Source organism: Lathyrus oleraceus, chromosome 2 (genome assembly GCF_024323335.1).
Source record: "Lathyrus oleraceus cultivar Zhongwan6 chromosome 2, CAAS_Psat_ZW6_1.0, whole genome shotgun sequence".
Taxonomy (NCBI): domain Eukaryota; kingdom Viridiplantae; phylum Streptophyta; class Magnoliopsida; order Fabales; family Fabaceae; genus Lathyrus; species Lathyrus oleraceus.
Window position 1 is genome coordinate 455817357 of NC_066580.1, and position 26993 is coordinate 455844349.

Sequence of the window (26993 nt, forward strand, 5' to 3'; positions counted from 1 at the left end):
TATTTATAATCGATTGCTTTGAAATTATGTTACTACAAAAGGTTAGATTGATGTTAGTAAATCTGTTAGCAAGTTGATGGTGAGATCTGTCATGGCCTATTAGTATCAGAAACATTATTAGTGAAGGCCAAGACCATGACCAAACACTTGCCTGATTATTTGATGTAGAACTTACTTGCTGAAACTTTCCGCTATGCTAATGATTGTCTTGGTGCATGACTTGTCATTGGGCATGAGCGCCGGGAGCTGTTACCGCAGCAAGTTGTATCAGTTAAGTTGTTATGACTAATTTTGGGAATCTGCTAACGACTCGTTTTAGACAGCACTAGCTAGTGTGTTTTGAGTTGCTCACTTGCCAACAACTTAATAATTGTAATGGATTTGAAGTTAATTGAGAATTTTGCCACCGATACTTAGTAAAACTCGATTAAAATGTCGTTTACGATGGTTATAACATACTGCTATGTTGTTAAAAAGCTGTTTGAATGGTTTGAATTGTGAGTTGTTTAGAAAACCATGTTAATAACTTGAAGTAGGGTTAGTGACGGTATTACATGATTATGTTAGATTCAGTTATATTGGTTAATGTTAACTTACAACATTCGTTCTGTTGTGATAATTATGCAGGATGTACTACCTTGGTTTCAAACTGATTTCAGAATTTGCATCTGTACCGAATTGGGGTGGGCTGCCACGGTTAATTCTTGCACTTTTGGTAATTTTTTATTAGCGAGTTTCAATGATGTCTATGTGTAATTATTAGGATTTAATTAAGGGTATACTTATTTTCCTGTGGAATGCTAACTGTGGCGTTGTTATGTATGTTCTAAAACTTTTGATTTGTGCCGTTTCTGACTTGTGGAAAATTCATGGATGAATATATGACAATTCTGCTTCATGAATGAATGAAGAATTTCTTCTGTGAAACTGGAATTTTGTGAATGAGTGAATCTTTAAAAATTGGAATGGATGAAGAAAATTGCTTTTGTGAAACTGGAATTTCGTTTATATATCCTTCAAAATCTGTTACAATGCTCATGAAATTAATGCTAAACTTATATGAAATGCAATGGTTAGTTACAAATCAAAATGTTAGTTTCAATTTGGACTTGAGTGGATGTGTAACTTAATTTGGCTTTGTTTTGTTATATTGGTTAGTTTTGTGAATTATGAATATAATGTTATCGTGGACTTGTATAATGGTATGTTGTTATGACAATTGGTCTATTCCGTTTCTGGTATGAATTAAGAACTTCTGTTATAGTTTGCAGGGTGGTATGAACTTTTGTCCTGGCCTTTTCTGTTAGTTGCAATTCCGAAAGTGGTTTTTAAACTGTTATTGAAACGTGCAGGTTGATATTCATTCTGAACCTGTTTATTACACACTTATGCATGCTATGCTTGGATTACGGAAAGCCCACATCCTGTTGAAAGGGGCAACAGTAGTATATAGCAAAAATAAAGATGCGGAGAAGTTGTTTTTTATACCGTTTAATACCGGGTTAGCATTTCATTCTAAATTCATCTATTATAATTATTTTCCAAGTTACCATCTAACATTTGCCTAATCATTACAGTGGACATTGGTTGTTGCTCGCAATCAATCCTATCCGAGAAATTGTGTATTATCTTGACTCGTTAGGAAATGATTGGACAACATACCCGGATATGAAGGTCCTAATTGACACGTAAGTGAGAATGTTCAAAAATTTTCTTAGTTTATGTGAATTGTTCTAATTGCTTCATTTTTATTTTATTAGCGTCCTACAAGCTTTTCGGGCCCAACGAGATATCCAAACCTCAAGGAGGGGCGCCAACTCCATTACATGGATTAAAGTGGCGGTATATTTTTAATTACCACATTTTTTATTATATTAGTGATGACAATTGATAAAACTTAGGATTTATAATCCATATTTTTTTTTTCATATGTAGTGTCCTCAACAACGTAATCAAATAGATTGCGGGTATTTCATGTTGAGGTTTATGCGAGATACTCTTGCTTTGGGCCGATTAAAGATTCCCACCGATGTATGTATTTCTAACTTATGAGTTATTTTTATATTTACACATATCTCATATAATTAAATAGTTGGAATTAATTCAAAATATGTTATATTATTATGTAGTACTTTGATGAATTCAAGTGTGCATTTTATACAAAGGATCAAGTGGACGAAATCAAAGAGGAGTGGTGTCAATTCATGATAAAGCTCAATGTTTGTTCATAAATTTCTGTAATTAATGTGTACATTTGTAGTATATGTTATGACTTGTAAATGTGTACATAAATTTGTATATATTTTGATACATTTAAGGCAAAATTGGTTTGAATTGGTATATATATATATTTGTTAGCCAAAAATTGGTAGAAAAAAGGCCAAAATGGCATATATAAAATGTGATAATTGTCTGTCAAAATCTGGTTGAAAACAGGTAGAAATTCTGGTTTATAAACCTGGAAAGCGCTGTCTAAGGTATACCTAAAAAATTTAAAATAAGAGGGTCTTATAAAGCGCTTTTGGCCAAAACGCTGTCTAAGGGGGGGGGGGGGGGCTTAGACAGCGCTTTTAAGATTTAAAAAAGCGCTGTCTAAGGTCTTGTTTGTTGTAGTGGTTGTCTAATTCTTTCGCTTTTTTACCCGTCCATTTAATTTCTTAAAGGCACATAAAATTAATATTCCTCCTAACCATAACATCCACTATTTCCATAGATTTTCCAGTAAGTATGTTTATATTCCATGATCCAAAGCGAAACTTCCTCTCATGAACTAACTTCTTTACCCACACCCGTTCACGAAAATGTAGGAACCTTAAGAATTAAATATATGAATTATTTTACTTAAAAGTGCTCAACTCACTTTTCAAACAAGTTAAGACATCTATCAAATTTGTATCAAAACAATCTCTCTTTCAAGTGGAGGTCCACCACTTATATGCTTTCCCTAAAGCTTATTTCATCCACATAAACTTGTACAGTTGTACTGATGTTGACACCTTATCACATCAGAGACACTTCAACATTACTATTAGAGTTTGACCTAACTCATCCTTACAAAACCAACTTGTAAGACGATGGGTGTCGCTCTATATAAACTTTTTCAAGATTCTATCTCTAATCAAGGTAGATCTTGGGATTTTTCCAATAGTAATATGTTGCATGACCACTACATTGTCAAGAAGACTTTCGATATAAGAAATCAGTCACTTAATTAAAGAGTCGACTATAATACTAAAGTTGAGAAAGTATACAAAACAAATACCTTTTCACTATTCAATATAAGACTTGATAAATATATTTTTCTTAACTTCATAGGCAACCATATAATTGAAAGAGATATCACCTTTTTATCCAAAATTTTAACATTAAATATGAGTCTTTAAACTTATAAGGGTGAGACTTCTAAATCACATTTATATTACAATAATAAATTCAAATAAATGAATCTATCATACCTATAAACTCTAATAATATATTAACATTAGAATTGAAGATAAATTCAATAATTACAAAATCGATTTGTAAAATAAATGTTGTCCACATTTTCCGTCATTATCCAATCAAATCGGACTCTTAACACACTCTAACTTTCAATTGAAAATGTTTATGCAAGACAAACAAGTTTACAATTTCAGAGAACTGGTCTAGTGTTGATAACTGGATTTTATTTGTTGTTTTTAGGAGAATCTCAGTCATATAGAACTATGTGAATTAATTTCAATCCTTATTATTGGGATGCCACAGTTTTTTGTACTATTGTAATCCTATTCATTAAGTAAAGATAGTTTCAAATTGCAATATGTTTTTTTCGATAATTACATGGATCAAGGAAGCATGTCTGTCAGATTCATTTGAAAAATTGATACCTTCAATTCAACTGATCTGAAACCATATATTATACAGATATATTTTCTGTTCTATAGTGCTGTTTTTTAGCATTTTAAATGGTCCTTCTAACTTATATGCAATTTTGATATAATAAGATAAAATAGAAGTTTCATTTGTTTATTTGTTGGAAGTTGATGTATATTTGGACTCTACATTGAAGGTTAAAATATAAGATGAGTCCAAATAAGAACCCTGCATTTTGTTTTTGTTGTTCATAGGGAGACTAAAATTACAGAACTTCTATAAATTTTTTCACTTAATTAAAATAATAATAATGATTATTAATTAAATTTAGATGTTGTCCAAAGAGGTATAATTTTTGTGAAAGAGTGAGAATGCAACAAAAAAAACCATCATGTGCGTCCTTTGTTGTCGGTTGGCTCAGGTCGGCTTTAAAATATCTATTATTTTGTCGTACTCGAAATAGTAAAAAATAAATAATACCAAAGGATACGTAATTTTGAAAAAGGGTGAAGACGCAGCACAATAAACCATCATTTGCACCCGCCGTCCGTCCGACTCATATTTTGCACTATAAATTTTTGAATCAAATAGGAATCTTTCTCCTCTCTTGTCTCGGTTCCATTTCAATATTTTTCATTTCTGTTCTTATTTCTACTGTCTGCTTGGTTCAAGATACGAACTGCTTTTAACCAGAAACTACGACTAGTATTCACATGATACTACCACAGGTATTTATACCATAATCGATTGATCTTTATGTTATATGAAGGTGTATTTTTAGATCAATTACCTACAATGCAATAGTAATTATACAATAGAACATAGTTGTTTTATTCTCATGATCATATGAAATGTATTTTTAAATTGTGTCGTGAAATATCTTAAAAACTGTGACCTAATCTGCACTTTGACTCAATAATTTTTTCCATTGATAATTTTTTCAAAACCGTAAAACAAGTGATTTTCCTTACAAGTAATGCCACAAGTTATTATACATAATCTCCATTTAAAAAAAAGTTCTTTTTAGTTTTTTTTATAAAAAGTTCTTATTAACCATGGTTAATGTTCTTTATCTTTCACCTATAGTCCTAAATTTAAGCTCCTCTCTCGCACTTTTTTATGTTTACACAAGTGTGCAAGCATAAAAAAAGAAACTTTATCTACAAGTAGGGTTGTTTTGTATGAGGACAACAAGAAAGAACTATCCACCTTACCACACTCCCATCACTTTCTTTTCTTATAATAAAAAAGGTGATTCCACATTACTATATTATATTTCTTGATTCTTTGACAAACGTTACTCTCTTTGATACTCAAGGACAATATAGGTATCTCCTTTAAAAAAAAGCCATTTTGACAAAGAGAACCCCACAAAACCTCTATTCCTTTCAAGTATCCAATGCCCTTTTCCTCTTAACTTTCATCACTTTTTAGGTAAATCCTTGCTTTTCTTTCTTACACTCCACCATTTTGTTACTTAGTCACTTGTTTTCTCATTATTGTTCTTTACATAACACAAAAACTTTAGTCTAATAACACTATTGGCCTTAAAAGTAAAAAACCACAACAAAAAAAATGAAGTTTTTTTACTTGAGACTTCTCTAACAATATATAAAGATTGCTTACCATGAATCATAATGTATGTATCTTTTGAGCTAAGAATAAAGAACTATTCAATTGTTGTCACATTAATATTTTTGTCCTTATTCTTTCTTGTCAAATAAAATGGCTTAGTTTCTAAGTATAAAATGGTAGATGCAAAATGAGACAAAAGGGTCACCAACTTCCCCACTTGCTTCCTAATGAGAGAAGAGAATGTTGAAAAATAAATGGTACATTTTTCTACTTAGCAATTAAGGGTCCATCCACTATCTATTTTGTTTTTCTATAGACTTTACTTAGAGTGAGACTTGTTTATTTTATTTTTTATTTATGCTTTGACATTTGCACTTCTTTCACAATTGTCAAAGTTATTATTCTATAAAGATTTAGTTTTTGTGTTAAAGCTTTAAAGGGATTCTCTCTAAGAGCTTCTTTTCATGTAAAATGCAAAAAGTTCATACTTTACAAAGGTTATAGAAAGAAGTAAGAACACTAAACTTGAGGGGAGAGTCTTCTAAGAGAAGGGTCATTTGATCAAAAAGAGTAACTAGTCTTTTCTTCACATTCTTCTTCATGTGATAGACATTAAGCATAAGCAGAAAATTATCACTTTGAGGATAGTTCCTGGAAGGAAACTATGCTTTTCTGAAAATGAAAAGGAACTTGTCAAGTGTTTGAGTCTGTTTAGTGATCACTGGTAACAACTAGTTTGGATTCTAGAGGCTTTTTTCTGTCATTCATCTGAGTTCTCTGCTGTGAAGTTCCTAGGTAAGATGGTGAATCTTTTGTCACTATGTTGTTCTGTGAATTGTGTGTTTTTTGTGAATAGCTATGGTTTTTGTGGTTTTTAGGTATGGAACTTGAAAAAGGTGGAGAAAATCCAGATAATCAAGTTGAGGCCTCAGACAGAATGAAGATGGTATAATCGATTACTCTATTTTTTTTTTTCATTTTGAAATGATCATGATTTCTTTTTATTTCCGTATGATCTTAGAATTGATGGTACACTTTTATTTCGTTCTTTTCCAAAGGTATATATGATTGATGTCATTAGTCCCAACCATAATGTTGTGACATTAATGGTCCATTTTGGTATCATTCCCTATAGTCCCCACATAGAAAACAAGTCTCATTTTCCTCAAGTATTGGTTTGAATTTGTTTTTAGGATATCGACTACGTCACCGATTATGCTAAAGCAAAGAATAAACCAATCCCTACAAGTGAAGTCCATAGTGCTATGAAACAAGAGGTACAATACCAGAACTGCTCCTCATAATTCTTATGATGCATGTTTTCCTGTAATCATGTTATATTCATTTCACTTTGGCCTATTTAATCATGTTCTTTTGTTTGTCTTTTTCTGGTTGGTGCATTGCATTCATCAATATATAACGACTTTTTGCATCCACTAAGTCTGACTTTTGGCCATGCTCTTGTGGCAGATTCTACAGCTAGAGAGAAGATTACAAGATCAGTTTGAGGTTAGATCCACATTAGAAAAAGCGCTTGGATACAGATCTTCATCACTTGTCAATTCAAATGAAAACACAATGCATAAGGTAACGCGACATGTTCTATGAACTTTGGAACTGTACATTTACATTGTTTTAGGCCTTTGTTTGTCATGTTTTAATCTTGTTTGTTATTTTTGTTATGCAGCCAGCAACAGAATTGATTAAGGAAATTGCGGTATTGGAGTTAGAAGTTGTGTATTTAGAACAACATCTTCTCTCATTGTACCGAAAAGCTTTCGATCAAAAATTACCTCAAGCAGCATTTGTTGAACCTTCTGTGCCTGAGGTCTTAACCAAAAATGAGAGTTCTACACTTCAATATAATGGCCATGATGAGCTTGAGAATTTGCCGAAGGAACATAGTAGATATGAAATGGAGACTTTAGGGAAAGAAAAACATTTAGATTCCGGTGTTTATCGTTGTCACTCTTCGTTATCGCATTGTACAGCATTTACAAGAGCTTCTCCTGCAGAAGAATCTTTAACCAAAGCTCTACGCGCCTGTCATTCGCAACCATTGTCCATGATGGAGGTAAATCTAGTCTCATGAAATTCTGTTAAGTCAAACTGTTTTCATGTTAGTTATAAGCTGTTTTCAATAAGTTATCCTCGAGATTTTATAGATATAAGTCGAAGAACGCCTCGTGGACACGTAGTGTTAATACCGGTAGTTAAACTTAAATAAGTCAATTCAAGACATTGATTTGTCTTGAGGCCTTGTTTGGATTTTGACTATCACTTATTTCAATGCAGTATGTTGAAAGCTCTTCTTCAAATATAATCAGTCTTGCGGAACATCTCGGTACGCGAATATCCGATCATATTCCAATGGAGCCTAATAAACTTTCTGAGGATATGGTCAAATGCATATCAGCTCTATATTGCAAGCTTGCAGACCCTCCTATGATACATCCAGGCCTTTCATCTCCCATTTCATCGTTGTCCTCGACGAGCAACTTCTCTATCGGTGATCAAGGCGATACGTGGAGTCCAAGGTTCAAGAACAATAACTCCTCTTTTGATGTAAGGTTAGACAACCCTTTCCATGTTGAAGGACTCAAGGAGTTTAGTGGACCATACAGCACCATGGTTGAAATACCTTGGATTTATAAAGAGAATCAGAAATCGGGTGATACAAAAAAATTGCTTCAAAATTACAAGTGAGTCTGATAAATGTGAAATTAGATTTACTTAAAAATTTGCACAGATGATCTGTATGATATAAACGTTCGTTCAATCTATCGCTAAAATTCACTTTTTGTGTTTGTCAGGTCGCTTATTTCTCGATTAGAAGAAATAGATCCTGGAAATTTAGAACACGACGAGAAGCTAGCTTTCTGGATCAACATTCACAATGCTTTAGTGATGCATGTAATTGAAAAAGTTTCTCTATAATATCTTCTCATGCATTTGTCGAATTTGATTAGTTGGATTCATAATCTCTTATTTGGTTTCTAACAGGCATTTTTGGCTTATGGCATTCCACAAAACAGTATGAAAAGAGTCTTTCTTCTTCTAAAGGTAAAAAAGCACTTTTAGAAATAGCTTAAGTCATTAAAAAATTAAGCTCTTCTTAGTCTTTAGTATGTGATATATCTTCTTGCTTTCTCTTTGCAGGCTGCATATAATGTTGGAGGTTATATAGTTAGCGCAGACACAATACAAAACACTATACTTCGGTGTCGAATGTCTCGCCCCGGACAGGTGAATCCTATGATCCAAACCACTTACATATAAAAACAAAAAATATTTTTTATGAATAAAATCCTATACACTAGTGACTAACATGGGAGCATGTTCGAACTCGTCTCGTCTATGTAGTGGCTACGTTTGTTTTTTTCTTCGAAGACAAAATTCAAAACCGGAGATGGAAGACAAGCATATGCATTAGCGCATCTCGAGCCTCTTTCACACTTTGCTCTTTGTTCCGGAAACCATTCTGACCCCGCGGTATTCTTCTAATACATTTCTAGCATATTATGAACTTCGAGCATAAATTAGTTTTACACTGACGTCTAATAAAATCTTCCGATGAATATGACAGGTTCGCGTATATACACCAAAGAGGGTGTTTCAAGATCTAGAAGTAGCGAAGGACGAATACATTCGAGCTACATTAGGCGTACGCAAGGACCAAAAAATACTTCTACCAAAGCTTATCGAATCATTCGCGAAAGACTCGGATTTGTGTCCTAGTGGTGTCATGGACATGATCCTAGAATCTCTGCCAGAATCACTAAGGAAAAGAGTTAAGAAATGTCAGCTTGCGAAATCCAAGAAGTGCATAGAATGGATTCCACATAACTTTAATTTTAGATATCTTATATCTAAGGATGTTCTAAAATGATACTTGATAGTTTTAACTTGTTAATGAGGAAATGGTTTTACATTGTTTGTTCTATGTAATTTTTTGTACAAAAGTAGATTGAAGTTGTAAGATTGTGTTGTGAAGAAGGTAAATAATTTTCTGATATATCAGTTGACATTTGACAACAGGACTGTGCACACATGTAGTATGTTTTGTGACTGTCAAACCTGTTGGAAGTTTGTGCTAGCTTAAAGACAAAAATCATTTTTCTTTTGTCAGTTTTGATTCTTTCTGGATCATATAGTTTGGACATGATTTGTCTGGATTGGTGATTCTGAATGCACTGAAAAAATAATTTAATTAGATTTTTATTCATAGTAATAACATTACATTCATAGCAGTGACACATGATATAAATTATAAATAGGATAAAAAATAAAATATATCACCAGTAATAAATCATACCTGAAAAAAAGCTAGTAACACTCAGCAAGATGAGATGGTTTATTCATCAAGTTAAATCATGCACATTCAAACCTGTCGAGTAACAAGTGTGAGTAGTGTGGTAAAGTTTCACATTGGTTAGAAATATGAAGATTTGAGCATTAATAAGTGGGAGAACCCACACACCTATCACCTTAAGATTTTGACTGAATATATGGTGTCTCTCACTTGTGTGTTGCTCTTAACCCCATTGTTAAATATCATCCTCATGACCCAATAGAACTGACATAATTGTCTTAAACACCTCAACTTTACATGCCACATGTGTTTAGGAAGTTAAAGGATTGACATAATACTCGTTATATTTTTAAGCACGATTCTTACCGCTACAAAACTATGAAGTGATTGGTGATGATGAAGTCACACCAAATGGATAATTCGTTCATTCTGCCTTACTTGCAAGTGCTGAACCAATCAACTATAGCGAAGCCTTAAACGATAAACAGTGAAAGTCTACTATGGTCAAAGAATTAGCAATCAAAAGAAACAACACATGGGAGTTAGTCGAATTGGCAACACATACAAAAGCTATCAAAGTGAAATGAGTGTTCAAGTTGAAGCACAATGCTGATAGGTCAATAGTAAGACATAAGGCGAGATTGGTAGCTCGAGGTTTTCTTCAGAGAGCAGGAGTGTATTGAGAATGTATAAAGTGTGAGTAGTGTGGGTAATGGTCACACATTGGTTGGAAATGTGGAGAGTTGAGCATTTATAAGTGAGAGAACTCACCCACCTATCACCTTAAGGTTTTGGGTGAATATGTGGTGCGTCTCTCACAAAGGCATTGCTCTAAAAAAAAGAAGTCCCACAATATTCAATGCTCCCTAGTGAAAAACTCTCCAACAAATGATATCATGAGCCTTTGGTTTGAGAAAAGGACTACCTTACTTGTATCGAAAGTCAACAACGTCAGTGTGGTGAATAAGAAATGTTCCATACGGTACAAGAGTTTGTAGAAGTAAGAAGAACTTTCACTTGAGGGGGAGTATTGTGGAGTCACACTTGAGAGGGAGTGTTGAGAATGTATCAAGTGTGATTAGTGTGGGTAATGGTCACACATTGGTTGGAAATGTGGAGAGTTGAGCATTTATAAGTGAGAGAACTCACCCACCTATCACCTTAAGGTTTTGGGTGAATATGTGGTGCGTCTCTCACAAAGGCGTTGCTCTAAAAAAAAGAAGTCCCACAATATTCAATGCTCCCTAGTGAAAAACTCTCCAATAAATGATATCATGAGCCTTTGGTTTGAGAAAAGGACTACCTTACTTGTATCGAAAGTCAACAACGTCAGTGTGGTGAATAAGAAATGTTCCATGTGGTACAAGAGTTTGTAGAAGTAAGAAGAGCTTTCACTGGAGGGGGAGCATTGTGGAGTCACACTTGAGAGGGAGTGTTGAGAATGTATCAAGTGTGAGTAGTGTGGGTAATGGTCACACATTGGTTGGAAATGTGGAGAGTTGAGCATTTATAAGTGAGAGAACTCACCCACCTATCACCTTAAGGTTTTGGGTGAATATGTGGTGCGTCTCTCACAAAGGCATTGCTCTAAATAAAAGAAGTCCCACAATATTCAATGCTACCTAGTGAAAAACTCTCCAGCAAATGATATCATGAGCCTTTGGTTTGAGAAAAGGACTACATTACTTGTATCGAAAGTCAACAACGTCAGTGTGGTGAATAAGAAATGTTCCATGCGGTACAAGAGTTTGTAGAAGTAAGAAGAGCTTTCACTTGAGGGGGAGCATTGTGGAGTCACACTTGAGAGAGAGTGTTGAGAATGTATCAAGTGTGAGTAATAGTTCCACATTGGTTGGAAATATGAAGACTTGAGCATTTATAAGTGAGACAATCCACCCACCTATTACCTTAAGGTTTTGGATGAATATGTGGTGTGTCTCTCACAAAGGTGTTGCTCTAAAAAAAAGAAGTCCCAAAATATTCAATGCTCCCTAGTGAAAAACTCCCACAACATAGTGGACTACTCTAAAATATATGCACCACTAGTTGGATTGGAGACTGTTCGACTAATAGTTGCCTTGGCATGCAAGCAAGGTTGGTCGACATTTCACTCAAATGTGAAATCAATATTTTTGAATGATCCATTTGACGAAGAAGTCTATGTCATACAACCTCCTGGATTTGTGATACAGGAGGAAGTAATGAAAGTGTATAAGTTGCATAAAGCGCTTTATGGCCTCAAACAAGCACCTAGGGCATGGAACAAGAAGATCGACTCATACTTAGTCAAATTGAGATTCCTTAAATGCGAGTTTGAGTATGGTGTCTATGCACATGTTGTGGCACAAGATATAACAATTATATGCTTATAATTCGATGACTTACTAGTAACTGAAAAATAGTTTGAAGAATGTGTCGAAGTTCAAAGAACTGATGATGAGGAAATTTGAAGTGTTGTCGAGGAAGGTTGAAGATAGAGAGATAAGGGTTAGGGAGGAGGCTTAGATTGGTGAGGTTATTTAAAATGGTGGTGGGACGGTGTAGTGAGGAGAAAGATGAAAAGGTGAAGGTGGATTTTACGTGGTTGTCTTAAAGTGGAAGAAGAAAATTAGCTTCATGGGTGCAGACTCCCTGCGTGAATTGTGAGAGGAAAATGATATCATGGTTTTGATTTTTTTTTAAATTTCCCCCTTTTTCTCTTGCTTTATTGAATGTGGTGAGAGAGTTTATTAAAAAAATAAGAGATATTTTTTTCTCAGCTTTTGAATGGAGGGTCAATTGATGGAAAAAATTTATTTTCATTCGAAGGAGAGAGTTTGGATTGGTGGGTTAGCCAAAGCTTGGGGGATCACATGTTCCTTCTTATCCCGAGTAAGGAAAATTCCAAAAATATATCCCCTCCCTTTTCTTTTCACGCGTGTATCCAATTGGGGGGGGGGGGGGGGGGTTGTTGTGGAGAAGAATATTCCTTTTCATTAGTCAACTATCAGACGCATATTCTTCCTCTCTTTCTTTTATTTCTATTTCTTTTTGTTATTTTCTAATTTTTATTATTGGATGATAGAGATATAAATGGATAATGCTTGTGAGCCCTTGATTATTTTGAATTAATGGTTGTTATTGCTAAATACTATTTGGAGAAACTCCCTTGAAACTAGTCAGGTAAAGCCACAGTCTTCCTATTTTGTTAGGAGGTATATTGGTATATTCGTTGTCCCTTTTTTCATGGGGGAAGTACCCTCTTATGGGGGGGGGGGATGGAGAAGAATATTCCTTTTCATTAGTCAACTATCAGGCGCATATTCTTCCTCTCTTTCTTTTATTTCTATTTCTTTTTGTTATTTTCTAATTTTTATGATTGGATGATAGAGATATAAATGGATAATGCTTGTGAGCCCTTGATTAATTTGAATCAATGGTTGTTATTGCTAAATACTATTTGGAGAAACTCCCCTGAAACTAGTCAGGTGAAGCCACAGTTGTCCTATTTTGTTAGGAGGTATATTGGTATATTCGTTGTCCCTTTTTTCATGGGGGAAGTATCCTCTTATATTCCTTCACTTCATCAACGATCCTTCAAAGGACGCTTCTTCATATCCCTCATTAAGGTGACTTTGGATAACGTCCGCCGCCTTATGTATTTATCAAATAACGCTTTTCCCTTAGTTTCTGTAACTCTCATGCAATTATGGGGATATTTTATAACCGTCCATTGTGATTGTTCATATGGTCTCCTAGTACTGAGGTCGGATCCGATTTGTTCTTCTGTCAGTGTTATTACAAGGTTGGTTCCGATGTGCTTGATTTGTATCTAAGTGAACCCTAATCGGGTTCCGACTTGTGCAAGATTATGGCTATCCGACCTACTTGCCTCTTCGTACTCGGTTTTCCAAAAGTCGTCGTTCTCTAGGAATTTTAGGGTGTACAATGGCTATAGATCAACACAAATAAACACATATCACTAATTAAATTAACATGCCAACATTGCCCTTTATAGATGCTTTAAGAGATCAAAATCAATTTAAATAAATAAAACTCAAACATTTTTGACTAAACACAATAAAATCAAAATGAATACATAGTAAATTCTATTTATTTATTCTGAATAATTTGACAAAAGAATAAAAATAAAATAACTCAAAATGAATAAAAATCAAGCGTAAAAGTACTCATAAAATTAAAATGAATGCACTAAAATGATTAGCGTGAAATAAACTTATGGAAAAAAGACATGTTTCGATCAAATTTTGAAGTAAAAAATGCTTAGTTGAAAAGGCTTAGGCTGATCAAAATGCGATTGCAAAAGGAGTCTAAAAAATAAAATGAGCACATCATGTTAAACTACGTGAACCGTAGATTAATAAAATTGACAACTGCAAGCCCAATCTTTAAATTTTTCGCCCACTAAATTTACGCACATTTAAGAAATGATTCAACCAGTTTGTCTCTAAAATCGAAAATGTATTCTGGTCGAGATTTTAAGCATTATGTTGAAAGAAATGCATGTTATGATGTGCAGGTGATGCAAAATTCTTGTGAATGCATTGATTTATTGATCGAGTGGCAACATTGGGTATGACCGATGGTCTCTTTCCCCTCCATTTGAATCAACTCAAGTTGACATTTGTAACCTCGCCACCTTCTCCTTGTCAGCCCCTGTGTATGCCTTTTTCAAGATTTCTCACACTTGCTTCGATGAATCGTAATCACCAAATTTCTCAAAGTTGTCATCATCCACACATTGGTGGATCAAAAGCAGCGCCTTGAAATCTTTCTTCTTTTATTCCTTATGTGTTGCTCGATGTTCATCCGTTGCACTTTTGACAAGAGGATTTACTTTGTTCTTGATCACTTCAAGAACATCTCGGTAGCCAAACAACACATTCATTTGTTTGCACCATTTTTCGTACTTCTTCGCATCAAGAATGAATGGGTTTATAAAGATTCTTTCATTGGAGACATAATTCATGTTGCACACTAGGTGTTATGTGGATTGAACCAGACACTTAGATGTCAAATGTTAAAACTTGGAATCATCCGATTAGTGAAAATGAAGGGATTGAATGTGTGGAGGGTGAGGGAGAGAATTAGAGAGAGTATATTGGTATATATATATATAAAAGTGGATTGAGACACAAGTAACAACCTAACTTAATTGAAAATCTGAAAACTAACTACCTATAACCGATTACATAAAACCTCTATCCGGTTACAACGATTTTAACAAAACAAAAACATAACCGTGGTAATCGGTTACTGCGAAGTAACCGGTTACACCCTCGAGTCAACTTTCTATTTTCAATCCAGAAGTGAATTTCGCTCAACTGTAACCGATTACACCTATGTGGTAACCGATTACATCATTTGAATAATTTTTTTTCACTTAACAATTTTAGCTACATTTAAACCGTAACTAAATATATATTTGAAATTTCTAATATGCCTTTTGACTACGGTACAACTGTGACCAATATTTGTTACCACATTCAGAATTACCGTGGTTAAAATATAATTTAACCATGACTAATAATTTGCAACACCACTTTTGTCCGTAAACTATACTAAATTTAATTTGCCAATGTTTTATTTTTAAATTATTATGATTTTGACCGCCAATCACCGAATTGTTGTAGTGATTTGATATGTTAATTTTTTTGAATCTGTTTATTTTTATCGTCACCTGTTTGTTTCACATATTATTATTTTAAACGTGATTAATATTATTGATAGATTTTCACAACAAATTTTTTTTGAATGTAATTGAATCTTTCTTGTGCATTGCTATATCTCTTCGGAGTAAAACAAAAACAAAAGCAATTTTAACAAATTATATCATAAACCTTAAACTCAATCTAAAAGCCGTAAAAAAAAGTATCGAGTTTTGTCAATCTAAAACCATACAGAAAAAAGAAAATGTAGCGAAAAAAAGACTAAAATGAAGGGAGATGAGAAGTTACCATTTACTTATGACTTCAAGACTTGAATATGATTTTTCAGAATTGGTTTATATGAATTTCCAAAAATTTAAAGAAAAAAAGTTTTGAGATTTTGCAATTTGGAATTACACAATCTAGACAAATCTAGTTCGGACTGTGTGATTTAGATAAGGTAAGGATTTCCTGACTTTGGATGTTGATACCTTTGGTATCTTTGTCTACCTTGTCTATTCTTCTAAACTACTCTATCATATTTAAAAAGAAAAAAATCTAAACATTAAACTAATTTATATGCACAAATTCACACAAAAGATCCACCTCAATTAACAACCATAACAAGAGATAAAGTTAAACTAACTAACTAAAGTGAAATATTAATCTCTCTTGGCACATTTCAAGTTACACATTCTAATTTAAGAAACAGACACTAATAACTAGCATTACTTGAAATTGAAATACATGAATCAAAATGGAGTCTCCCCTATGACATTACCAGGTGGATCATAGAAACAAATCGTCAAACTAGCTTTCTCCTTAACACTACAACTAGCTTGTGAACACCCAAGTTGTGCCGAATTCTTCCACACAACCTGCGTATAAACACCACACTCATGTTTCGCAACACAAGAGTTGTTTGCATGGATGTAGAAATCTTTCTCCTTCACCCACTCTTCCACCGCTTTGCTCGGAGTTACAACCGCCGAACCCGCCCAGAGCTGGTTACCGCCGTATTTGCTTGTCGTTAAGTTCGCAAAATCGCATCCCATTTTGTTTCTTTGGTAACGGACTAGTAAGCTTGTGTCTTTCGCTAGCATCTCGTTCCATTGAAGTGGCTCAACCCCGACTTCGGCTCTTGCTTTGTTGTGAGAGTCTAGGAACTCTTGAGCTGCTGGTGGTAGTGGTGGCGATACGGGTTCTGGAACGGTGGCTGCTGGCCTTGCGGCGTTGGAGGAGATGATGAATACGGTTAGAGCAGCAAGTGAGAAGAGAGGGAAGAAATGTAACATTTTCATGTGACCTTATCTTTTGAAAATAATAATGACAAGAAGAAGGTTGTACTGTTTTAAAGTCGAAGTCACGGATGGGAGGGTCAATTATTTATAATACAAACAAACGCGACTAGGGAAAATACCAAGACATGATGTGGATTTACTAAGTTGTCCATGATTGTGATTTTTCAATAGAAGATTTTGTAGTTTAGAGACTTGTTGGTAACATTGACATTTGACATGGAATGCAAGCTGTATTGCAATATATATATATATATATATAATACTCATGCATCGACAGTATAAAGCTTTTCTTTAAACCGTCAACCAATAATAATGGAATATTTTGACATATCAGTTTTTATTATTATTTAAAAATAGATATGAAAAAGTGGTAATAAGAATCCACATTATTAAATTAGTGGCTTGGCCAACTGTTTATTCTTTGTTAAGCACAAATTGAGAGTCTTTTTATGTTCATTGGAGTTCTTTTTTTTCTTATTACAAGCATTAATGTATAGAAAAAAAAGCTTCGAATCTCACTATTTTTCTTCGCCTGACTTAAAGTAGAAGTTCTCTTGATTCTTCTCTTTATTTTCTTCGGTGTTCGTAATAGTAAGTACTCAACCCTTAACTCCATCGTCTATTGATTTAGTTCTTGTTGTCTTTTTGTTCTTGTCTTCGTTGTTTTGATCGCTTAATTGTTGATAAGTTAACTGGTTGAATATACAACTTTATTGTTGTTTTGACTTTTCATGATATTCTTATGCCGTATGCCTTTATTTTTATTTCTTGTTGACCTATATCTGTGTATTAAGAAATAAGAATTGTGTACCCATATGGTAGGTTAAATATTGCCAACATAGAAGATAACTCAACCATAACTGGCTCTCGTGATATACTTGAAACCGATTGTAATTTAGATTATACTGATACTGAAATACAAGTAAATGTTGGTGCACAAGATGATAAAGATGAATAATGGAACAAGAGAGAGAAGAAAGAATAATAACAAACTTCTACTACTCTTAAAACAGTTACAAATGGGTGCACGCACACACACTACTGCAGATTGCAAAAGGAATTAAAGATGTTATTTGTTCACACCACTCACTTGCTTAAATACAAGTGAGACTTTAGGAGAAATATTAAAATACCCTCTAACAAACTTTGTCTACGAGTTTATGAAAATATGAATTAATTATAACAACATCCCTTAATTCATATCCAGCTTAACCAAAACTAACAACACTAATTCCATCACTAAAGCGGAGAAATTGATCAGTCTTGATCACCTTCGTCAGAACATCTTTCAACTGGTTCTAGGTGCTACAGTGCACAACTTCTAGCACTCCATTCTGAACTTAATTTCACATAAAGTGATACTTAGTCCCGATATGCTTGCTTCTCCCATGCAACATTGGGTTCTTGGCAAGATTGATTGCAAACTTGTTATCAATCACCAGCTTCAGAGGCTTGTTTATTTTGATCTTCAGATCCTGCAGTAAATTCAGAAGCCACACAGCTTGACATACAGTCACAACACCTTCAATATATTTTGCTTCACAGTTTGACAAATCAACAACTGATTGCTTCTTAGAACACCAAGAAATAAGACTTCTCAGAAACTTAAACAAGTATCCACAAGTACTTCTTTTGTCAACTCTGTCTCTACACCAATCAAAATTTGCGTAACTCAGAAGTTTTGATTCAGATTCAGCACCATAAGGGAATAAAACTCTATATTTCAGAGTTCCCTTTATATATCTCAGAATTCTGACAGCAACTTGGTAATGAGACCACTTCGATTTACTCATAAACCTACTCACCATTCCAACTGCATAGCAAATATTAGGTTTGGTACTACACAAATACCTCAGAGACCCTACCAACTACTTGAACGTTGTCGCATCTACATCATCACCATCAGAATCAGAATCCAATTTCTAATTTGTATCAGCAGATGTGACAACAACTTAACAATTCAATAGCTCAAATTTCTTAAGAATCTCAAGTTCATATTTCAGCTGATGTAAAATTATGCCTTTCTCAAAGTACATAATCTCCATCCATAGAAAATAAACCATATTACCTAGATCAGTCATCTCAAACTCATTCATCAACTCCTTCTTGAACTTAGTTATCTCATGTTCATAACTTCCTGTTAGCAATATGGCATCAACATACAGACACACCATAATCATATTGCCTTCAGAAGTATGTTGAACATAGACATCATACTCCATCTCACATTTATAAAATCCTTGCTTCTTGAAAAATGAATAATTTTCAGATTCCCTGCTCTAGGGGCTTACTTCAGTCCATACAAAACTTTGTGTAATTTGTACACCATCCCTTCTTGATTCTTTTTCTTAAATCCAGGAGATTGTGACACATAAACCTCTTCTTATAATGGACCGTTTAGAAATGCAGATTTCACGTCTAAATGCATCAAAGGCCAATTCATGTTAGTAGTTATCGCAATCACCAGTCTGATTGTTTCATGTCTTGCTACAGACGCAAACACTTCAAAGGAATCTAACCCAAATTTCTGCAGAAAACATCTCACAACTAATCTTGCTTTGTGTTTGCCAATTGATCCATCTGGCTTTAGCTTTACCTTATACACCCATCTCACGTTGATGACTTTCTTCTTCTTTGGAAGTTCTGTCAGCTTCCAAGTTTTGTTTCTCTATGGCATCAAGTTCTTCTTTAATGGATTTTAGCCAGACTTTCTGTTTGAGAGCTTCTTCCATACTCACAGGTTCAGAGTCTACTAACATGGCACACTGAAGAACTTCCCCTTCAAAATCTACTTCAGTATCTTGTAGCATGTCTAACTCTAATCTTCTCAAAATATTTTTGATTCTTTGTGGCCTCTGAAATTGTTCAGAACCTTCTGATTCTAGAACAATATCAGATGCTGGAACTCCAGAAGTACCGACTTCAAAAGCATGACCACCTTCAGAATCTGGAATATTCCCATAATCTGGACCACCACCAGAATCTGAATCACCATCAGAGTCTGGATCACCAGAATCTGAATCACCATCATAATCTGGATCAGAATCAGATTCTTCCTCTTAATCAATATCGCCTTCTGATTGTGACTCACTCTCAAAATCATTTTTAGGCTCTGACTCATCTTCAGAATCAGAATCAATATCTTCAAAAGTTAACTCAGCATTGGAGTTGGATTGAAACTTGCTTAAATTCCATACTTCTGACTCTTTCACAATAACATCTCTACTGACTTCAACCTTATTAGTGAATGGACAATAAAGCTTATAAGCACTTGTACTGTGATACCCCACCAGTAACATCACTTTGCTTCAATCATCCAGCTTTTTTGTAGTAGCATCTGGAACGTGTTTATAATAGACATAACCAAATACTTTGAAATGACTCACGCTTTGCTTATCTCCAATCCACCTCTCAAAAGGAGAAATTTCCTTCAGCTTCTTTGTTGGACACCTGTTGAGCATATATGCTGCAGTGGCAACAACTTCTCCCCATAAAGTGTTAGGAAGCTTCTTTTCCTTCAACATGATTCTTTCCATATCAAGAAAAGTTTGGTTTCTCCTTTCATCAAGACCATTATGTTGAGGATTATATTGAGCACTCACTTCATGCTCAATTCTATTCTCCTCATAGAACTTCTTGAACTCTGTAGAGTTATACTCACCTCCACCATCAGTTCTGAGAATCTTCAGAGTTTGACCATTCTGTTTCTCAGCCTTGATTCTGAATTTCTAAATTCAGCAAACACCCCGTGTTTGAACTTTATAAGGGATACCCATGTCATCCTTGTGAACTCATCCACAAATGACACAAAGTATTTATTCCCTCATAGTGAAGGTTCTAGAAATGATTCATACACAACATAATGCACTACTCCTAAAGCATGTTTTTCTCTTGGGGCTACTTCAGATGCAAGTGGCAGTCTTAGTTGCTTCCCTCTCATTCATACATTGCATGAATTTTTTTGTTTCTTAATTATAGGAATTCCACTTACCAGTTTCTTTGAATTCAAATGCCCTAAGCTTATGAAGTTCAAATGACCAAATATTTTGTGCGACAACTCACGTTCCTTCACAACACTTGTTGCGCTAAGGCATTCAGAATCTGCAGTTTTAACATTCACCTTGAATGTTCTATTCCCTCCCTGTTCTGACTCTATAATCAGCTTTTGATCATAATTATACAACTTCAGAAGATTGTCCTTCATGGTAACTGAAAATCCCATTTAATTGATTTACCTACACTCATCAGATTGCTCTTCATGCCAGAAACATATTAGACGTTTTGAGTTAACACAGGTTTGCCATTATTCATAATCACTCTAACATTCCCCATTCCTTCAGCATTCAGATACTTATCATCAGCACATCTGATCTTGGTCCTCTTCCCATAGTCAAAATCAACCAGCCATTTCTTATTTCTAGTAAGATGGTTTGAACAACCAGTGTCCATATACCACCAGTCTTCTAGAGACACACTAGCAGAATCATAAGCCATTAATAACACATGCTCATCATCAGAACTTTTGGCTATATCGCTTCTTCTGATTTCCTCTCCTTGTTTGACCAACAATCTGCAACGAAGTGGCCAAACTTCTTACAATAGTAACATTGAACTTTTCTCTTGTCGTACTTATCCTTTCCCTTATGACTCTCATAAGTTGAGGTTTCTAACTTCTGAGACCTACCATGTCTTTTCTTGGCATCTGACCAAGACTGCTTTTGATCTTTCTCGACAAAAGAAACTTTCAAAGCCTGCTCTACCTCTCTCAGAGGTTCTTTCAGTCAGGCGCAACTCTTGCCCTTCTAGATTGCTTTGCAGCTCTTCTACTCTCATGGTGCTCAGATCCTTAGAATGTTCAATTGATACAACAACATAATCAAACAGAGGAGTAAGAGATCTAAGTATCTTCTCAATGATACTTTTTTTAGAAAGAATTTCTCCACACGACTTCATCTCATTTGTGATTAGAATCACTTTAGAGATGTAGTCAGATACCTTCTCATTGTTCTTCATGTTGAGATTCTCATACTGCTTACGTAGAGACTAGAGCTTCACTTTCTTCACTAATGCATCACCATTGTAGCACCGCACTAGTGTGTCCCGCGTAACTTTCGTCATCATTGAATCAACGATATTCTCAAACACGTTCACATCCACACACTGATGGATATAGAAAAGAGCCTTCTGACCATTCTTCCTCAGATCACATTGAGCATTTCTCTGCGCTTCTGTTGCATTTTATGAAAGTGTAGTGTAACCATCGTTGACGAGATCAAGAACATATTAAACTCCAAACAACACACGCACCTGAATCATCCAACAATTCCAGTTCTTACCATCGAACACTGGAAGTTTGATACTCAGATTACTGTCTTTGTTCATCTTCAATCTTATGCAATACACGCAGATCTCACCTAAACACAATGTTTTCAAATCCCGTAGAATCAAAATATGTGATTTTGTTACGATTCTAATCATAAATTCAACACGAATTCTCCGAACAAAAATAAATCACACAACGCTTCACCGTTTCACTCGTGTTTCCTGTGGTGTTCCCTGTGGATCTGAACCGGAGCTCTAGATACCATTGTTGGTGCACAAGGTGATAAAGATGAACAATGGAACAAGAGAGAGAAGAAAGAATAATAACAAACTTATACTACTATTAAAACGGTTATAAATGGGTGCACCTCCCCCCCCCCCCACACAGTTGCAGACTGCAAAGAAATTAAATATGTTGTTTGTTCAAGTTTATGAGAAATACTAAAATATCGTCTAACAAACTTTGTCTACAAGTTTATGAATATATGAATTAATTCTAACAATAAATACCCCGTTAGAGCCTTACGAGGGTATGAAGTTTATGTCAATTTACGATGCAAAGAGCTATTACACAAAGTACACAAAAAACAAAGGATTTAGATTTCGTATGGTCGTGTTACTGAATCAAGAACAAATGATATGATAATAGGTCAAGAAATCCTTTGTTCAAAGGAAGAGTTCTGAGAAAAAAACAGATGTGAAAAGTGATAGTATTAGTGGTGCACCACACGATGAAACTAAGAATAGGACACAAGGCAATGTTGTATGTAAAGAAAAATGATAACAAATGAATTATTTTTAAATTTGTAAGAGACCATAATCATGAGATTTTTTCTCCAAAAAGTTCAAGATTTATTGAGTGCATGGAAAGAAAACAAAAGTGAAAAAAACTTATTAATGTGCTTGATGATTCAGATTTATGTCCTTGTAAAATAACATTTGTCTTGTATACTGAAAGTGGTGGTACTAATATTGAAAGATGTCTGCCCGATTGGATCATAAGTCATTCTCTTTCCTAGAAAGAATCAGAATAAAATCTCATGCATTTGTGGTAACATGAAGTTCTCTCCTTTGCTATGATTTCTCTAGTTCAATTATCGGAGGCCAGAGAATCGAAGTCTACCACTACACAAAAAGTACCGTCTTTGTAGATACCATTCATTTCCCTTACAAAAATGATCCACATTTATGCATAGCATGCATAATCTCACACATCATATGTGTTGGTTCTAAGTGTTGGCAGCAACTTTGGTAAAACAAAGAGTGTTCACAAGATGTTATGTGTGATGTCTTAACATAAAATATCCTATGTACTTGCTGGAGTTCAAGAACATAATTATGTAGGACTGTTTTAGAATGTCATACACCAATGTCATGGCATCTGATATTATGTACCTGCTGGAGTTTAAGGAACATAATTATGCAGGATTGTTTCAGAATGTCATACACGATGTCATGGCATCTGATATGGTTGTACCTGCTGGAAATTAATAATGGAGTTATGGAATTATGCAGGATTGTTCCAGGATGTCAGACCCGATGTCATGACATCCTGTACACAGAACATTCAATACAAATGTCTGGTGTTTTATGATTGCACAATTAATGGCAATCTATGTATGATTGAAGATTTGATTTGCAGGCGCATTCAATCATTGATTACAACCTGATTTACTTATTTTCCAAGGAGATCTAACCAGCTGTCATGAGAAGATTTGATTAGAAAATAGATTTAGGGTTTTCAAGGTGTCCAAGCCCAGCTGAATGCTTCTATAAATAGGACATGGAAAACCTGATTTTGTACACAACCAATACTGAGCGAAATACTGAGAGAGAGCTAGGGTTTGTGTCTTGTTTAGTCGTGAGACTTGTAAGCTATTCAAGTCATCCATTGATGATTGAATTGGTCTGATTTGTGGTTGTAATTTGTCACTCTAAAGCTGTTAAGCAAGAGTGTGTGTCTACTTGATCAAAGCTGTTAAGCAAGATCAAGAGTGTGTCTTCTTGATCAAAGTTGTTAAGCAAGATCAAGAGTGTGTCTTCTTGATTGAAACTGTGAAGTAAAATCAAGAGTCTGTTATTGAAAAGTGTTTTCTTTTCACAAGGGATTGTTGTTTAAAATCACAGGTGTGATTGTAGGGAAGTGAGTGGGTTCTCATATCTAAGAGTGCTTAGGTAGAAATTGCACGGGTAGAGATTAGGTGAGAAAGACTGTAACTTGTTGAAGTGTACGGAGAGTCTTTGAACTGATTCTATTTTAGTGAATTTCCTTCCTGACTTGGTAGCCCCCAGATGTAGGCGAGTTGGGCCGAACTGGGTTAACAATTGCTTGTGTCTCTTGCATTACTATTCTCTATCTTTATTCTGTTTGCATTACTCAGATATTAGTGTCGTGACATTATCTTCGACATCTCATATCTGATACCGGAATTTCAATATGAACCTAGCATATACACTTCATACATAGCCCATTTCATATATTATGTATAATAAATATCTCTTTTACGACTAATTTATTCCCCAAACAAGAATGTCAGTCAATAATAACACAGAGCCTATCCCCAACAAACAAATTCCCGACAATACACGTATTCTTCCTACAATACACTTATTCTCTCTACAATACATCCATTCCTTTCTCAAATGACAATTTTTTGGATATTTTGTATTTAATCCTCTTCTACCTCGAATGCCCGAAAAGCTATTGCCATTCATACATTCATGTTTAAGAAGATTAAATAGGGGCAATTGTCATACCCCAAAATTTGCCCTACTTTTTTCTCACTTTCATTTGGCTCATGGTCCTTGGTTCATATGCATACTCATGCCCTAGTCATCTAGATCATTCATTTATAATTGAATTTCTCAAATAACATCGTTTATTCAAAGGTTTCTTGTTATTTAAGATACAAAACATTGAATCGTGGCAAATAAATTAACTCATGAGTTAGGATTTCTATGGTGAACTTGTGAATCAAGCATATGGGTATCATTATGCTTCATCTTGACTTTTTGACTATGGGCACAATAAACCTTTGTTTGATAATTGTTATTAGATCAAGTCTTTGGAAACCCTAATTTTGGGTCAGGGTATCATGGTCAGATAAATTTGGAAGCCATTTTTCAAGATTTACTTTGGTCAACAAAGTTAACCATGGAAGATTGAATTTTTGTTGACCAATTCCATTATTAGGTCTTACGTGATTGATTAGTTATCCTTTTATGGATTCAAGACATTCAAGTTCACATTCGAGGATTGCAAGATTCAAGTTTTGGAAAATTGGAGAGAAAGTTACTTTCTTGAGAAACAAGTCACAATTACATTCAAGGGGTCCATTTTTCATTACAACATCAAAATTTTCATTATAAAAAGCCAAAGTACAAATTACATACAAAAATTCATCTTTTAACTTAAGGTTGAATTTTGGTCAACTATTGACTTTTTGGTCAAACAGTTGACCAAAGTCAAACTACCTAATCCTACTTTTCTATTCATCCTCAAGATCTCTCATCTATGGTCCTCCAAGCCTTCAAGTTGTATAAAACTCCTTCATGATCCATGATGCCATGCTATGCCAATCTTGATTCCATGCCAACATTGAATATGTCATGCCAAACTAAGTGATGCCACTCCTAATCAAGCTAGCAACCAACCCTGCAAAATACAAGCTACTTAGCGTACACATAAACCAAGCATACCTTTGTACATTTAACATAATAAGTCATGACATTCAATACACTAACACACACCACAACCCAACTTGACAACATACATGTACATACTATCATAACCAAGCCAACCATCCAAATTCATGAAAAACATAAGTTATTAACAAATCAAACTTGCATACTCATTACATCATCCTCAAATCAACTTATGCATCCACAAGCCACTAACCACTCTAACATATCCTAACTGATTCACTAACTATTAATTAAATTTACTAGCAATTAAGATAACCTTCTAATGAACAACTAACACAGAATATCCAATCAAACAATTCGACCATAACTTACTAACTTACTAACTATCGCATCGCTAATACTTAACTAGTTTCCCTTCTAACAACTCCTATTAACTTTCATAACCAATTGACATAACAATTTCAAACTAACACATCAAATAATATAACCTTTTTTTTCTAACTTTCAATTTGAAATTAACATCATCTCTAACACTACAATAACTCAAGCTCAAAGTTTCATCAAATTAACACAATACTAGCTATTTTCAAAATATTAATTCTAATTCCATTAACACAATCATAATTCCATGTTTTCATAATTCCCCTAAGTTCCGTTCCATTAAGCCATTTCAGTTAATATTTGTAAATAGACTTCAGACACAAATATGCGAGTTCGAATCTACGGTATTTTTAAAGAGTGAATTTCAGCCAATAAACTAATTGACGAACATTTTTTTTTAAAAATTGTTAAGGCATTTCTATTTATAGCGTGCAGGAACATCGAGTTGTATAAGCAGATTCGAACTCATTTCCTCTTACTTATTAATTGTTATAAGGTGAAATGTCAGTCATCGAACAAAAAAGAAATAGGAAAAAATAGTTTGGTAAAATCAACTCAGTCAGTAGTTGTGCAACGATATCAGTCTGTAAGAATGCGGGTTCAAAATCACGACATCTCATTTATTCACCTTATAGAATTATAGTAAAAAAATAATATCGTTACGTCAGCTCAATTGGTAGTTGTGTAGAAACACCGTTTATTTTCGGTCTATCAAAAGCGCAAATTTGCGATATCTCACTTATTTATTCTTACATAGTGAATTTTCAACCACTAAACTATTTGACAAAAAATAATATTATTTTTACATTACAAAATAAAGATTTTATAGATATTAAAGAACTCAAAACAAACTTTTTTTATTAAATAACATAATACTTTGATTTCTTTTAAAATGTTGAATGCACTTTTAAAATAAATATTTTATATTAACTTGACTAGTTAGTTTGTACAACTATA

The 26993-nt window shown here is 34.3% G+C and overlaps 2 protein-coding genes across 2 annotated transcripts; one reads left to right on the forward strand and one right to left on the reverse strand.

The window, feature by feature from the left end:
- The first annotated feature begins 5505 nt into the window (after nucleotides 1-5505).
- Nucleotides 5506-9464, forward strand: LOC127120311 (uncharacterized). Its single transcript, XM_051050725.1, has 11 exons — nucleotides 5506-6222; nucleotides 6306-6373; nucleotides 6621-6704; nucleotides 6898-7014; nucleotides 7115-7501; nucleotides 7723-8129; nucleotides 8241-8340; nucleotides 8431-8490; nucleotides 8587-8673; nucleotides 8791-8919; nucleotides 9014-9464. Exons 2-11 carry the CDS (start codon nucleotides 6308-6310, stop codon nucleotides 9314-9316), a joined length of 1740 nt encoding a protein of 579 aa, XP_050906682.1. The 5' UTR covers nucleotides 5506-6222; nucleotides 6306-6307; the 3' UTR covers nucleotides 9317-9464.
- A 6511-nt stretch (nucleotides 9465-15975) lies between these two features.
- On the reverse strand, nucleotides 15976-16833 carry LOC127120312 (STS14 protein). Its single transcript, XM_051050726.1, has one exon. It carries the CDS (start codon nucleotides 16686-16688, stop codon nucleotides 16140-16142), a length of 549 nt encoding a protein of 182 aa, XP_050906683.1. The 5' UTR covers nucleotides 16689-16833; the 3' UTR covers nucleotides 15976-16139.
- Nucleotides 16834-26993: the final 10160 nt, after the last annotated feature.